This window comes from Rosa rugosa, chromosome 6 (assembly GCF_958449725.1).
Source record: "Rosa rugosa chromosome 6, drRosRugo1.1, whole genome shotgun sequence".
Taxonomy (NCBI): domain Eukaryota; kingdom Viridiplantae; phylum Streptophyta; class Magnoliopsida; order Rosales; family Rosaceae; genus Rosa; species Rosa rugosa.
Window position 1 is genome coordinate 40,261,313 of NC_084825.1, and position 16,773 is coordinate 40,278,085.

The window sequence follows — 16,773 nt, forward strand, 5'->3', positions numbered from 1 at the left end:
AATGTACGATTATATTTCCATGTACAACTCTATCTCTATGTTTGTAATCCTCTATATAAAGAGACCCATATTATCAATGAAAGCACCATTCAAAGGAAGAGGCAGCCCAAGCTGCAGCCCAAGCCACGGCCCACTGACGCAAGCCACGTCAGCAGCACAGTCAGCAAGCGGTCAGCAGCCACGTCAGCACCGTTCAACTCTGGTCAACGCCGGTTGACAGTTTCCGGTCAACTTTTCGGCGACTTTTTCTGGCCAATTTTTCCGGTCAAGATTTCCGGCAACTTTTCAAGGTAAACTTTTCTAAAAGTTCCCGTTTTTGAAGTTTTTATTGTTTTTCTCTTCTTTTTCTCGGGGACTTGCAACCTCCCTTCTTCTACCCCCCTTTCTTTATCATAGGGGAGACCAAATTAAGCCGAACTGTGGGGGTTCGTGCTCACTCCAAGCTTGGAGCTTGTAGAGTCCTCCAAACTTAGAGTTTGTTAAGATAAAACGATCGACCGCAGACATCATTGTTTCGATCTAATCCAACTCCTCTTGGAATCGAATTTCTTGGAAGCGACTATGATCAGAAATTTTATATGTTTTCGTGGTAGCCTTTTACGCTCCGAAACTAACTCCTTTTCTTGTTCTCTTTCAGGATGAGTAACCTGAACAGATTGGACTTTGCTCCATTGGGAACAACTAGCTCTGGATATCACAGGTGAGTTCGTGATATCCGCCAGCATCTCAAGGCCAATGGAATCCTGGATACGATTCTCGAGCCTAGGCAAGACGTGCTAACTGTTGAGCAAGCTCAAGCTTTGGAAGCAAATAGAGCAGCCTTAGAGGCAAATAAGGCGAAAGTCATCATCCTAATGACTCATCATATGGATGATTCGCTCCAGTACGAGTGTATGAATGAAGAAGACCCCAGAAGGCTATGGGTCTCACTCGAAGAAAGATTTGGCAAAGTCCGTGACTCTCTGCTTCCTGACCTAGAAGTGAGATGGCATAGCCTCCGCTTCTGTGATTTCAAGTCAGTTCTTGACTACAACTCGGAAGCACTTCACATTAAATCCTTAATGGAATTCTGTGGTAAAGAGATCACAAATGCGATGTTGATTGAGAAGACTCTCTCTACCTTCCCCGTCTCTGCATTGATGGTTGCTAAGAACTATCGAATTGATGTTACTGCAGGACGGATCACAAGGTTTCATGAGCTCATTGGAGCTATGAATGTCGCTGAAAAGCATGACAACATCCTTGTGAAGAGCTATAATTCGAGATCCGTGGAAATAGAGCATATTCCGGAATCCAATTATAGTCGCGCCCCTAAGAGAAGACGCCAAGAGCGAAACCCTAACATTAGGGATACTTCTGGACTTTTTGGTCCATATAATCGCTCTACTTGGGAAGGTAATCGCAAAATAGGCGAACACGGAACCGAAGAGGTCAACGTGGAAAGAGAGAGGGAGGCAACGCCTCTGGCCATGTTGGTGGTGCCACCAACACTAAGAGCCATCTAAATAACGCTTTCAAAGCTCCTCAATCAATGGAGTTTGAGCAAAGAGATGTATGTTCTCGATGTGGAGTGTCTGATCATTGGGCACACATTTGTAGAGCTCGTGAAGAAATTGTCACTGCCTACAAAACATATTGTGAAGCAAGAGAAGCTCACTATGTGGAACAAGAAGATCAAAAAGATGATCTAGAGTGAAGGGTTGAAGACTACAAATCTGGCTGGGATCAATAGATCACCAATTCTGTTTAAGTCTTTATTTTCCAAGAGATGTAATAGGCAATTGTCATATACTTTATAGTAAATGCCATTGGTTTACTTTTTCTTCACATAGGCTCATCCAAAATGAGTGTGATGTCTAGGAAGGTTTTGAGATAAGTGGTACTTAAGCGAGCTTTGCTCCACTGACATCTCTCTACTCACCTGGTCATATTTATTTTGGAGTTACCGAAAGAAGTCAAACGACTACCTTTGTTTTGCATTCGCTAGCATTTGGGTTAGATTCTCCTAATGGTTAAGAGACAATGATGTACTCCGTTGGCTTATGAATAAAATTTCGAGTTCTTTTCATTATGACTCAATTTTGATTCTGAGCATATTACTTTGTGACTACGATGGCTGAGCCATCAGTATTAATTCAAGGATATGGAATAGCCCAAGTTTCCCTTTCCAAAAGGCACCTTGATTACTGTCGCAAAAACTCTCTACGCTCCTAGGGCAAATCGCACCTATGAGTAGCCAATGGATTCCATGCGAAAACGCATGTAGAGAACTGAAATGAGTTCCTTTGCAATACCTCTAATGATTGCGAACAAAGGCGCATCTTAGAGAAGTTTATGTGTCTCTCTAGTGGACTATATGTCATTATTCGAGCTATTAATCCAATAAAAGTTATGAGAGAAGATCTCTTGGATTTAGACACATATTGGCTTTGTCACGACAGGATAGATCATCTTAGTCATGATATGATGATCCGTCTACTAAAGACTTCACATGGACATCATTAATTTCTTTCGAGCGAAACGAAGCATGAATCAAAAGTTGATTTCTGGACTAAGTGTGACCGACGCAGCTGCCTAGGGCACCGCCTCCGTCCACCACCAGCCTAGGGCTAGCGCAGTCCTTATCCATGACGCCATGGACGGCGTCCATCATGGTGATGGCGCCCTAGGTGATGCTGCAATCACCAACTTGCTTCAAATAGCGTTTCAGACGCTCAGGCCTAACCAAAATTCTCATTGGTTACTTCTCAAGCCTCTCGCTCGTTTACAAAGCCCGTTCCTTAGGGAAATTAGGACTGAGACCGTCCTATGCAAAGGATATAAAAATACTCATTATGTTCTTACATAGAATCCCTGGAGATTCTGTGGACTAGTTCAACCAACTTGCGGACGTTTAAATATCTCATGATGTTGGTTGACACGCAAACATGCTGGTCACGTGTTGTGTTATTGTCCACTTGTAATGCTACTTATGCTACACTCCTAGCACACATCATATGACAACGGGCTCACTCCCCGAATCATCCTATTCAGTCAATTGGATTTGACTATGCTAGAGAGTTTACATCGAAGACTTTCGATGGATATTGCAATGGGATTGATGTTGGACATCATATTCTCATGGACACACCCAAATGATCTCGCGAAAACGACTACGATGGTAGTCCGGACATTGGTAATGCGCACCAACCTCCTTATATCCGCTTGGGGTGATGCAATATCGCATGCAGCTATGCTAATTCGTCTACGACCCACTGCCATTCAATCTACCTCTGCGTTACAGCTAGTGATTGGGTACAAATATCGTACTTACGCATCTTTGAGTGTGCCATTTATGTGCCAATTGCGCCGCCACAGCGCTCTATAATGGGTCCTTACAGACGAATGAGCAACTCAGTTGGATTTGAGACTCCAACAATCATCCGCCACTTAATGCCCTTGCATGGCGATCTCCTTACCGCTAGATTTGCGGATGTCACTTTGATGAGACAGTCTTCCCATCGTTAGGGGGAGATAAGAACACAGATGTTCACCAGGAACGACAGGAATTGTCGTGGCCTGTCCCCACTATGTCTCATCTCGATCCCTACTAAAGTGACGAGATCAAACAAATATGCTGCAAACATTCCTGCAAGGATGGACATCCCTACGAGAGGACGTAGAGCCACCCTACACAGAGGTAGGCATGGCGCCAACGCCATAGAGAGTGGCACTTTGGCATTACAGGCCATGGCTCCAGCTAGGATGCGTGGGAGGCCCGTGAGTTCGAAGGATACTTTGGCACATTCCAATCCTTTGATCATCAAGATTCAAAATCCGTCTCATGAGAATCTTCTGGATTATGGTTATCGTTGGGGGACGCCTTAACGTCAGAACCTATTCCTGAGAAGATAGAGCTCTATGAAAATTACACTAGTGTACATGAGACGTGGGATAGAAACTCTATCATAATGATGATGCAGTTGCGCATGCGCATGAGTTTGTTGAGTTTGATGACATCAAACCACGCTCCGTTGATGAATGAATACCAACGTAGAGAAATTTGGCCTAAATGGAAAGATGCGATCCAGGTTAAGAAGGATTCTCTAACGAAGGGGAAGGTTTTTGAGTCAGTAATGCCAACACCTCCTGACATAAAACCTATTGACTAATGGGTCTTCGTTAGAAAGCGTGATGAGAAAAAGAGATGGCAATCTCGCCTTATGGCGCAAGGCTTCTCACAAAACGCCCTAGAATCGACTACGATGAGACATATTCTCTCGTAATGGATGTCATTGCACTCCACTACCTTGTCAGTTTGGTAGTTTCCAAATAACTGATCATGCAGCTTACAAATGTGGTCACTACGTATCTCTATGGGGATCTAGATACGGAATATACATGAAGGTTCATGGTGAACTTTATTTACCCAAGTCAAGTGGCTCTAGACCACGGAGCGAGTTTTACAAAGAGGTTGAAACGCTCACTAAGATGACTACTTGATTGGGAAAGGATATGCCCACGCGTTTCCATAACAAGTTTCGGATTCTATCGCGGTTCATGTTGGACATGATCTTCATTAGAAGCCCTTAAAGAGTTAAGGGAAACCGCTGAACACTAGAAATCAGAGTTTGAGATGAAGGATTTTGGGAGAACACGATTATGTCTCGGTTTGGAACTTGAGCATCGTGTTGATAGATGCTTAGGCATTTTGATAAGGTCAAACCTTCAAGCACCCCCATGATCGTCCGTAGTCTTGATCCTGAAAAGGATCCTCTTTGTCCGAAGGATGATGGCAAAGATGTGCTAGAGGCGGAAGTGCCCTACATAAGTACAATAAGCGCATTATTGTACTTAGCTCAATGCACAAGACCGGACATCTCATTTGCAGTGAGCTTGTTAACTAAGGTATAGCTTTGCGCCAACGCAACACCATTGGATTGGTGTAAAAGATATCTTTTGGTACTTGAGATGTACGATTGATATGAGCTTGTTCTATCCCTACAGAGAGATGATGGATTCGGACCCATCACACACCAGGAATGCCGCCAACACTGGCCTGCGTCCATTATCCCCATCCCAAAACGACATGTGTTTTGCTGATATTGGGTATCTCTCTGACCCATACAAATGTCATTCCCAAACTGGTTAAGTGTTCACCATAGGTAAAGACCGTGATATCTTGGAGGTCTATAGAATAGACCCTAGTCGCTATATCTTCGAACAATGCAGAGATTATTACTCTTCACAAAGTGGTTCGTGAATGTATATGGATTAGATTCATAATTACGCATGTTCGAAAAGTTGTGGTTTGAAGTCTACCACAGATGAGCCTACACAAATGAAGCAAGGCTACATCAAAAGCGACAACGCCAAGGATAATCTGCAACAACAGACTCTCCTCAAGATCAAAGTGAACTAGGTTCAATCTGAGGACAGTGCGGCAGGCTTGCTCACTAAGTCATTGCCTAAATTCCACTTTTGGGAAACATGTTGGTAGCATCGTTTGCGGAAGTTATCCGAACTCCCATGACCGTTGTCATCAGGGGGAGATGTAGACATCAGGGGGAGGTGTCTACATGTATGGTCTCGAAACGTGAAGGGTGTGTTTTGCTCTTTTTCCCCTTCGACCGAGGTTATTTTTGTCCCACTGGGTTTTTGTTACTCAGCAAGGTTTTTAACGAGGCAACGAGAGAAGCACCACGTTTGGGCGACACAAGGGGGAGTGTTCAAGTAAATCCAGAATATGTGTCTGGCCCAAACTCGAGGTTACTTGCTCTAGTTGAAATAGAGTTTATATTAGAGATATTCTCGGAGAATCTTAGGAGATATCCAATCAATGTACGATTATGTTTCCATGTACAACTCTATCTCTATGTTTGTAATCCTCTATATAAATAGACCCCTATTATCAATGAAAGCACCATTCAATTCTCTCCCAATTCAGTTTCTCTAGAACATGTTCCAATTTTTTTATGTGTGGAATGATAGTTTTACTCATCGAAAGTTTAGTTTTAGGGGGGTGTATTCATTTAAGAGTCTGTCTACAAGATTTTTTTTGTATTTTGAAAGTCTATGGGTATTTAATTGAGATTTTAAACAATCTTTAAAAATCTTGATGTATTCAATTAAGATTTAAAATTATCTATTCAAATCTACAGATATTCAAAAGTATACGGATTTTTAAAGATTTCATTAAATGCTGGATTTTAGAGGATTTTATAGTTCTTTTTATACATATCAAAACTCAAAAGCAATCCAACCACCTCCCTAGAGTTGGAATGTGAATGGATATAATCCATATCTATTCGAAAAAAAAAAAATACAAAATACAGAGTTGTTTCCAAAAATAGAATAGAGAATTTATTTTGGTAATTCAAACCACACACAAGTGTCCGTTTCAGGCTTCAATTTCGGAGGTCCCCCTCTACCCGCGCTTCAGAGAGTCCCAAACCCCCTCTTCCTTCCTTCCTTTCTCTCTTCCCCAACTTGCTCTCTCCAACTCGGAATTGCACCTCATTCCCAATCTGGGTCAATCCCCAATGCTCACCTCCCCACATCCTTAACCTCTCTGCCAACTGGGTTCATCAAAGAAATGGTTTTCGCCAACTGGGTCGCACTCGGCTTGGTCTAAAAGAGAATGACAACACCGACTTGCATGGGTCTTGGGGTCTTGAACTCTTCTGGTTCATTGCCTCGATCCAATCCCATCATCGTCGAATGCCGATTCCGATCGAAATCGGCATTCGATTCCTTCTGCATTGCCTCCGGAGCCTTCTACGACTACGGAATACGTCGTCGTTCTCTGACGGCGCTTGCTTCTTCTTTTAGTTCATGAATTTGTTTGTTTTGGACCAAGCGAAAGTGTATTTAGTTAAGAAGAGTGTACATATATATTTACAAGTCCTTGTCTTTCTGGTAGCTGTTGGTTCTTGGCAGGAAATGAATTCCGGGTTTGGTTTTGGACCCTCGAAACAGAATAATGGAATGTTTTCGATGGTGAAGCCTCCCGAAGATGAGGCCGAGGGTGTAGAGAAGGACCCAACAAATCGATATGTTCGGGTATGAAACACACACCATGCATTTGATTTAGTTTTGTGAATCAGCATTGTATGCAATTTGGGATCTTTATGTGATTCAATGTCGTTGATGTTTTGCTTGATGGGAAATGGTGGTGTTTTAGGTGGCATCTTTATATGTGTTTCGAGCATTATTGATGTTCATGTTGTGATTGGTCTTGATTTGTGTTTCGATTATGGTTGATGATTTAGTATTTAGGATCCTGTTGGATTTATGTGATAGAGTCCTTGATAATGGGAATGCTACTTTTCAAGATGCAATCTTTATGTCTATATTGTTTGAGTGTTGTTGAAATTCATGTTGGTAATTGTCACCTATTGATTTGTGTTTAGATTAGAAATGAAAGATTGTGTTTCCTCTCTCATAGAGTCATTCATTTCTTCTTTAATTGGTTTCCTTTTTCTTGGGAACAGTACAATGAAATCTTGGGCAGGGGAGCCTTCAAGACTGTGTATGGTTTTGAGACCCTTTCTCTTCATATTTTTATTTTCTTTCTTTTATTCTTGAGGTTTATTGTAGCTACTTTCAGGAAGTGATTTCTTTAAGAAGAAACAGTTCGTTAACTTGAACGACTTTTGGGGCTCTTTCTTGGGTTTGTCATTTTTGTTTTTGCAGCTACAAGGCATTTGATGAAGTAGATGGAATAGAAGTTGCTTGGAACCAAGTGAAGATTGATGCTGTTTTGCGTTCACCAGACGATTTGGCAAAATTGTACTCTGAAGTCCATTTGCTGAAATCACTGAAACATGAAAATATTATCAAGTTCTATAATGCCTGGGTGGATGATCAGAGAAATACTATTAACATGATTACCGAGCTCTTCACATCTGGAAATCTAAGGCAGTACGTTCTATTGATTCTTGTCATTCTCTCTTTATGTTGCTTTGCTGCATTGTGTGCAATTAAACTAATTATGTGATGCTCGGTTACTAGATATCGTAAGAAGCATAAAAATGTTGATACAAAGGCCATAAGGAATTGGGCAAGGCAGATTCTCCGAGGTTTAGTCTATCTCCACAGTCAGAACCCGCCTATTATTCATAGGGACTTAAAATGTGACAATATTTTTATCAATGGAAACCACGGAGAAGTTAAAATTGGAGACCTGGGGTTGGCAGCTGTTCTGAAACAGCCTACTGCTCGAAGTGTGATTGGTAAAGAAAACTATGTCATCAGATGCCATCTCTTGGTCAAACTGACCAAGTACAGTATACTGAAACTTTTCTGTTTTCTAAACTAGGGACTCCTGAGTTTATGGCTCCCGAACTGTATGATGAGGAATATAATGAACTCATTGACGTGTATTCATTTGGGATGTGCATGCTAGAGATGGTTACTTTTGAGTATCCATATAGTGAATGCAAAAGTCCTGCTCAAATATTTAAGAAGGTTACCTCAGTAAGTTGATGAATCATCAGATAATCATCATTTCTTCTGCTGGCTCCTTTTAAGTAGAATCACTGCGTTTTCCCAGGTATCTTATGTCTGGTATGTTCTGTTGCAGGGTGTTAAACCTGCAGCCCTTGGTAAGGTGCATGACCCCCAAATTAAAAAGTTCATTGAGAAATGTCTGGTTCCAATGTCTGAGAGATCTTCTGCAAAGGAGCTGCTTAAAGATCCATTCCTTCAAGTTGAGAACCCTAGGGAACCAATGCGTGATCCCTTAAAGTTACCTAACCAAAATCTCAAAGCATTAAATTTACCCAAGTCTGGGCCATTTTCCATGGACATAGATAGTGATTATAAGCAGCTCTCAGTAAGCACATGTACAGGAAGCAACCATGGAAGTCCACAGGTTTTGGAATTTCAAAGGAAAAGTAAGAACAATGAGTTTAGGTTAAGGGGGACAAAAAGTGATGATAACTCAGTATCATTGACCTTGCGTATTGCTGATGCATGTGGTGAGTAAGCAAATTTGAGAGTGACCATACAATTTTTTAAACATGACACACACACACACACAGATTCCAGACAAATAATGTAATAACCCGACTTTTTTTGGTGTCTTACAGGTAAGGTGAAGAATATAGATTTTCTCTTTTACCTTGATACTGATACTGCAGTCTCTCTGGCGGCTGAGATGGTTGAACATCTGGAATTAGCAGATCATGATGTGGCCTTCATTGCTGAATTTATTGATTACTTGATAATGAAACTCCTACCTGGTTGGAAGCCATCATCTGATAATTCCTCAGGTGGACTGACCTATGGTGGATCCGAATGCCTTGATGGCAAATCCATAGTGGCATGCCCGTGGGGTTCACCGTTATCTGGTGTTCCTGCTGGTTCAATGGTTGATCAAGCTTGTAGCGTCTGGAATAATTCTGATACAATTAGTTTTAATGGTGGCATTTCCTCTTATCCAAGCTTTACTGAATTTGCCGATGGACATTCAAATGCATCATTCGCTTCTGTGTTTCGGGCTGATGATGCTTCCAGCAATATTAATAAAGCAGCTGAATCTGTTGGTTGCAACATTGTACATCCTAGGTATTCGTTTGTTGATGACAGAAGCTTGCAAGGAAATTACACTAGCAATGCAGGCCAAGTATTTCCTATCAATATCCCAAAGAACATAGAGTTGCCATCACATGATCAGAAAGTATCTAATGATATGAGCTTGTCAAGCAGCTGTTCATCGGTTTCTTTGGCAGTTGATCTGGATGTGGAGCTGAAGTTGGAACTCAATACTATTGAGGCACAATACCAGAACTTGTTTCAAGAGCTTTCTAGGATGAGGGAGAAAGCATTGGAAGGGGCCAGAAAGAAATGGATAGAAAAGCAGAAACTAACTGTTCACTAATTAAGACCATGCTGAACCCTTTATTTGTAATGTTTTCCCTTGTTTGATGATACTGTTGGTGTTAATACTGTATGCTGGTAATCTATATAAGGGTTGACATAATGTTGCCCTATGTACTGGATGCGGCTCAAGTTTTCTGAAGTCGTGATCTTTCTATGGCCCTAGTTTTGTGCCCATTTTCCTGTTTGCTTTTGTTTGTTGAGTGTAAATATCTTCCCGAATCTGTTGATTATGCAGACACAGCTTTCTTGTCTATTGCTGATTCATTGACAGGGTACAAGGACGTTGAATGAGGATGATTGAGGTTGGCAAATTGTTAGCAAATTGAATGAACTTAGGCACTTGGACCTTTTAAGACCAAAGTCGAGATTGAGGCAGCAATGAAATTACAGGGGAGGTTCAAATTTGTATAAAGCTCAAGCTCTTCAACTTTAATTCAGTTGACAGTTGACTAATTCACACCTTCTACACTATATTCCACTACAAATGCAACTCCAAAAGGCCAAAGAAAAACAACAACCCAGATTTAAGCATTTACCAAAAAATAGGCAAAATGTTGCAAAGCTGGCCAACAGTTATTTTGATTTCAAGTCCGAAAACATAACAGAATGGTGCTTGGCACTCCCCTTGTCCATGGCAGGGTGGCAAGAAATCTTGGCTCAGGAAAAATCAAGACCAGAGGAAGTAAAAAAAGATTCTGAATCTCCTACTAAGAGTAATCGATCCAAGCATGTTTACAGTCTTCGTTCAAACACCTATAAAATTTTGTTGATGCTTCATCAGCAGATCGTGTTTGCTGTTCCCGGAAAGCAGCCTCTTTATGACCACAGATTGGGCATGTTTCTGCCACAGAAAAGTAGATCAAGGAAGAAGAGAAACAAAAGTCAGATTTGCAGTCAGGATTGATTTCAATAAAAGTTAGAAAACATTGCAAGCAGCAGCATCAACACAAAAACAACAAAATGAGTTCAAGAATAAGATGCGTGCTCTGCTCTGGCAGTCACATTCAAGCACCAATACCTGCATGTTCTTCTAAGTTGGAAATCGTAAGTTGTATGGACTAATTATTAGTTAATATGATACAGACAAGATGAACAAAGACTAACTACTGCCAATGTGTGAGAGAGAGCACACAAAAGAAACAGGTTTTTGCTCAGTTAAAACTTAAATCTAATCGAGTAGACTAGTTTGACAGAGCATCTTCTTAACATCAATTGCCAAGCTAACAAAAATGGATATTCCTCCATACCAGTTGGTTGACATTCTCTCTGAGAATACTCTGGACCATTGATTGTGTCAACACAAACCATAAAATTACTGATTTTTCGACCTGACCAGACTATTCTAACCGACCCTCATCCATTGTATCCTCACCTGCGCTTTCTCCTTTGTACAGAAGCATTTGTTCCAAAATATAACGTTTCTTCCTTTTCTTACCATTTACCAGCAAATCCTATCTCACATTTGATATATACAATAGTTCCGAAAAGGTATACTTAAAAAAGGCCGAGCATCAATTCACAAGGTAGACATAGCTTCAATTCACACATAAAAGGAGAATTATCAAATTCAGCAGAAGCACCAGGAAAAACAAAGAAATTGCTGGTTCTACAGACCACAGAAGAACCAATTAATAAGCTAGAACTAGTAAGACTCGGACAACTTAAATTTTAAATCAGTTGTAGTACTGCAGTAACCATGTCAATACTATTGCTGGGTTACTGATCTAAAAATAAACTTATGACAGCATATTGTTGGTCAGTTTTAACAAACATTTCAACTCTGAAAAGAATGCACTACTTTAACGCAAAGTAGGAGAAAGAATGAAATCCTCATGTGAATGTAAATTAAACAAACCTTCAGTTTTGGGTGCATTTGTAAAGTCATTCAGGTTAATTATGGGTTGGATCTCCTTCTTAACTAGAGCCTGCCTCCTCCTAATTTCACCCTGAACGCACAAAACAATAGAGCAACCAGTAAATAAACATTATGCATACCCTTCAACATAGCATAAAGAGATAATGCAATTCAGGCAACGTAAAAAGATCTATATCGTAGCTATACCCGTTTCTCCATGTATGCTACATAAGGACAAGTTGGACAGAAGAATCTAGCAGCATGCATATTCGGAAGCTCATACTGCAGCATGCCTCCACAATCCGGGCAGAATTCCATTTGCGAAAATCTCCCACCACAACTCTCCCTCCCTGCATAATGTTTGTTTAGATTCCGAGATGCCATTGATAGTAATACAACTCCCAACTACAATTCTACTAATCACATAAACATAAAATAAACTAACTAAAGAGTACACCAATTGCCAAATTGTGAATATGTTTAACAACAAAAACAGAGCAAAAGTTAAGCTAATTCCTAACTATGTATGTGAAGGTACCAATCATAAAAAGAACCAAATTTATTGGTGCCAATCATACCCAACAATAAAACAAACAGATATGACATATCAGCTATATGTTCTAAGCTCAAAGATTAAATCTTGCAGCTATGCACATCAGAAATTCATCAAAATAACAATCCACAAAAGCAGCATGAAATAAATTGAGGAATTTGGGTCGATCTTATCGAAAAGAATAAAAGGGTGCAGTATGTTTCTACATACTTTTCGATAGATTGAGGAATTCGGATCGAATTTGGCAGGGTTTTGCGTTAAACCCTAATCTCAGTCTCAGTCGGTTTTTTGTTAGGATTTTAGGCAAATAGCAGTAAATAAGTTTAGCCACCAATTTTTTTTTTTTTTTTTAGTAAATCTTTTATTTTTTCTTTTGTTTGGTAAAAGTCCCAAAAATAATGTCAACTCACACTCATAAACAATGAATTTTTCATATTTCATTTTAGAACATTTCCATTGAATTGAATCTAAGGGGGGTGTATTGTATATAGAATTAGTGGAACTTTTAAACAAATCTATGGAATTTAAAAGTCTGGGTGTATTCAATATAGACTTTTAACAGTCCATGAAAGTCTTGAGGTATTCAATTAAGATTTTTAAAGACTTCATGAATTCCACCAAAATCTAGGGGTATTCAATTAGGACTTTTAAAAATGAATAAAAGTACAGAGGTATTCAAAATATCATTCATACTTATGGAATTAGAAAATCATGGATAATCATGGACTTTGTAGTGTTAACTATACATACCAAACTCCAATAATTTTCCAGCCTCCAGACCAAAGATTTCAAAAAGTCTATCAAAGTTTCCTCTTCAAAAAAAAAAAAAAAAATTCTTCTCTCTACGCACGAAGAAGTTTGTCCTTCATCATCTCTCTTTCTTATGATATCAACCTTTTTTTGATACCCAACATGTTCATTGTAGTTGTTGAATGTGATTTTTATTTTTTTTTGTTTTTTTGTTTTCAATTGTGATACTTCGAACCCTAATAGCAATAAAAATGATTTATGAAACCCTAAAACTCAAATATTGTGGTCTAACCCTAAGACCTTGAACCATACTAAATTTTATCTTATTAATTAATTATTCTCATTAATTTGAATTTATATTATGGTTCAAAAAAAGGTTGAACAATTGAATTTCAATTGATTGATTATAGATCAAGACATTGACCAATATTGCTACAATATATGTTAATCGGCGAAAACAAAATTGATGAGAATAATTAACTATAAACATCAAGTGATCTATATTGTATATTTATGTTGTTGGGAGATTAGGAATAAGAACAAACTCGCTAGACAGACTAACAATCATTTATTTGAGTCAATTTCTATTAGAAGATACTGGAGCATTGAAGAGACAACAAGTTATTATTTTGTTTTGTGTTTGGGCTGCATTTGTTTTAATTTTTTTTGTTTTTTGTTTTTGTTTGTTTGTTTTTTTATTTTTTTTATTTTGTACATCCTAGGAAATCTGTAGAAGTCATTCATAATAAAGTATATAGATTTTCATGAATCAATAAAAGTCTGTTGCTAAAATCAATGGTTTTAAGAAATCCATAACAGTCTATCAACTTTTTAAAGAGTCTGTGACTTTTCAAAAAGTCTGTCATTTAAAAACAGTCTGCACAAATCCAAATACAATACACCCCCTAAGTACAAATATGAAGAATTACTTAACAAGAATAGTCAAAAGTCTTTAAAACGGACGATGACGTCAATCGTAATGATATAAAGCTCACACACATGATAACCACATTGTTTCAATATAATAAAAATATTTACTACTTAAGTAATTTCATCTTTAACTCCTGGTCATAACACGGTCTCAAGAAAAAAAAAATGGTATAAACTCATATCTCTGCTGACATCCTTAAACAAACTCAACAATGGCATCAACTGGATCACCCAACTTCTTCTTCTCTTTGCACAAATAGGAGGTTCACTCGAAACCAAGGTAAAATTACAGAGCACTCTAGGTTTGTTCTTACTACCTTGAGGGTAATCCCTATGCTTGCTTAAAGAAAGAGGAGTAAAATTGGGCCTCCTATCCCAACACCCAATTTCACGAAGCTAACACACTTATTTAGCCAACCGATATAAGCACCCTTCATGAACACTGAGTCCGAAGAAGAGGTTCTGCCTCACCACTGAATCAGACCACAAGACAATAGAGTTATAGAGTCGGAACCAAATAGGAAGTCTCTGACGAGAATTCCGATTCTATGTGACATTCTCCAAGTCAAATACATCATTGTATACTCCAATCAATACCTACAAATAAACTATAAATTCTCCAGACCCCATACACTACAACTAGGTCGTAAATCGAATTAAGGACCTCCCACTTTAATGCAACTTTCAAAACCTAAGAACCTCTAAGAGATGGAAAACATTTTCTAATTTGAAAATACTATCAAAATTATTGTATCTGTTCAAATATGATCAAAGGGTAGGAAGATTGAATTTGGGTTGACCTGTTATAAAATTTGAAATTTCTATTTCTGTTTTTCAATTATCTCGTAGGGCCCAACAGATTTTCTTGAGTTATCCAAGGTGGCGTCTCTCTGCATAATTGCTAATTGTTATTTGTCAAAACCCAAACTCCCCATAACCTCCCATAGTTTTGAAGAAGGTAAAATGCAACCTTTCTCCCTCACTCTGAAATTTCTTGTTTTCTACTAGTGAAATACAGTGTTTTTTATTAAGAAATAATGCTTTGTTCTTCTTCTTTTCAAAGTGTAGGTATTGACTAAACCCCAATCATCTTTCTTTATACATTTCTTCTAGTCCAGAATTGTCTTTCTTTCATTCAAGGATAATGATATTGACATAAAAACCATCAAATGCTATTGGTTTTCTTTTCTTTGTAACTTCCAGAATACTAGAATATTAACCTGTCATGATCAACTCCAATTTGTTAATATTATACTACACCAACTATGTGTTTCTTCAATTGGCTGAATGCTTTTCAGTATTGTGAACAAGATCTCTGGCTTGATTATAATTTTTCCTTTTTTTTCTATTTATGATTTTGTGCAGTATTGAAGTGATTGTATTGTCAAGCAGATTCTTCAATGGCTGATGGGGCTTGGCCAAGGCTATACAACTGCTACAAGTGCCAGAACCATATATGCTGTCATGATGATATTGTCTCTAAATTTTTTCAGGTGATGAACTCATTTGTGATTCATTTCTGCTTAAAAGTTTGGTCTGGTGTGTAACTAATTAATAATCAAGAACATGATATGAAATGTTCAGAATGTTTTGCATATGAATCTTGATGTGCATATAGACGTGCACTGCCTGGAAGCGATCCATGTGGTATATGCTTTGCCTTATGTAAAGGGTTATATTAGAAGAGATCGAACGCTAATCAATCATATTCTTAATTTGGATGACTATGTGCTTTGTTTTGTTAGGCTGAAAGTGGCAGAGCCTTTCTGTTCTCTCATGCAATAAATGTGGTTCAAGGGCCTAAAGAGGACCGGCGACTCATCACCGGTCTCCACACAGTTGCTGATGTACACTGCAGCGATTGCGGGGAGGTGTTGGGTTGGAAATATGTAAAAGCTTACGAACAGTCGCAGAAGTACAAAGAAGGGAAATTTGTGATTGCAAAGTTCAAGATTGTCAAGGCAAACTGGTAGCAAGGAGCAGTTGGTTTTGTGGAATTCACTTTGTTTCATTGTTCATACATTATTCCATTCATCATGTACAAAGAAGTCCTTTTCAATTGATTAATTATATGCTTTTGTGAGTAAATAATCATATCCCCAGTTCGATATTTGTGCTTGAGCTGGAATATTCTCTCTTTCACCTAAACTTAAGATAGTTGGTTAGATGGAATTGTTGAATGGGGTCATGATTCACAATTGGGAAACATGACATACCAAATGAATGACGATGGAACAGTACCCTATGTTTTAGGGATTGTTAACCTTATCTTGCTAAGGACATGATGTGTGATAGGAAGGAAGAAAGCTAGATGTTGCCTCACCAATGGTGTGGATTAAAGGTGTGAACTACTGGTCCTTGTGGTACTTCTGTGGAGAATCTGAACTATGTCTATACCTTTTGCTTTATACCTCTTGTGATGTCTACTTTTCATTCGATGCAGTACATTTCCGAAGAAGATAAGCCTTCGGAGGCATAGAAACAGTGGCGAAGTTCTGAGGAAGTACTGGGATAAATATTGTGATGAGGCTGAGACATATATAATGGGCATAATGCCTCACATAAGAAGAAAATGAAGGTATAAGCAAAAGAAAAGAAACCGAAAGGTACTGAACCAATAAGGAAGTGTCAGGTTGTTCTACACAAGCTAGGCAAAGGTCCTCTTCATATTAGACTTTAGAACATCTGGTAGAGATGATACCACTAAACTTGCTTGTTTGCCACACAAGCTAAAGAAGAAGAAACTCGTGGTTTCTGGTTGTGCTGTTCCAGAATCCAGATTGCCCCAAAAATAAACCGTGACACTAAATACATTGTTCTT

General features: G+C 38.9%; 3 protein-coding genes across 10 annotated transcripts; 2 read left to right on the forward strand and 1 right to left on the reverse strand.

Annotated features, from left to right (window-relative positions):
• The first annotated feature begins 6,402 nt into the window (after positions 1–6,402).
• On the forward strand, positions 6,403–10,098 carry LOC133715480 (probable serine/threonine-protein kinase WNK4). Of its 2 annotated transcripts, XM_062141991.1 has the most exons (7): positions 6,403–7,041; positions 7,473–7,510; positions 7,675–7,902; positions 7,993–8,213; positions 8,300–8,457; positions 8,564–8,960; positions 9,072–10,098. In XM_062141991.1, the coding sequence occupies exons 1-7, from the start codon at positions 6,814–6,816 to the stop codon at positions 9,860–9,862; spliced, it is 2,061 nt and encodes a 686-aa protein (XP_061997975.1). In that variant the 5' UTR covers positions 6,403–6,813; the 3' UTR covers positions 9,863–10,098. The 2 variants fall into 2 exon arrangements, with proteins under 2 accessions (XP_061997975.1, XP_061997976.1); XM_062141992.1 differs by lacking the exon at positions 7,473–7,510.
• A 133-nt stretch (positions 10,099–10,231) lies between these two features.
• On the reverse strand, positions 10,232–12,588 carry LOC133715481 (uncharacterized). The gene is made up of 4 exons (XM_062141993.1): positions 12,483–12,588; positions 11,927–12,069; positions 11,720–11,810; positions 10,232–10,705 (listed from the first exon to the last, which is right to left on the reverse strand). The coding sequence occupies exons 2-4, from the start codon at positions 12,035–12,037 to the stop codon at positions 10,572–10,574; spliced, it is 336 nt and encodes a 111-aa protein (XP_061997977.1). The 5' UTR covers positions 12,038–12,069; positions 12,483–12,588; the 3' UTR covers positions 10,232–10,571.
• A 2,278-nt stretch (positions 12,589–14,866) lies between these two features.
• Positions 14,867–16,117, forward strand: LOC133717049 (protein yippee-like At4g27745). Of its 7 annotated transcripts, none has more exons than XM_062143677.1 (4): positions 14,867–14,910; positions 15,318–15,445; positions 15,537–15,599; positions 15,698–16,117. In XM_062143677.1, the coding sequence occupies exons 2-4, from the start codon at positions 15,353–15,355 to the stop codon at positions 15,923–15,925; spliced, it is 384 nt and encodes a 127-aa protein (XP_061999661.1). In that variant the 5' UTR covers positions 14,867–14,910; positions 15,318–15,352; the 3' UTR covers positions 15,926–16,117. The 7 variants fall into 7 exon arrangements, with proteins under 7 accessions (XP_061999661.1, XP_061999664.1, XP_061999666.1 ...); XM_062143679.1 differs by having other exon boundaries at positions 14,890–14,910; positions 15,345–15,445; XM_062143676.1 differs by lacking the exon at positions 14,867–14,910 and adding an exon at positions 14,911–15,020.
• The last annotated feature ends 656 nt before the right edge of the window (positions 16,118–16,773 follow it).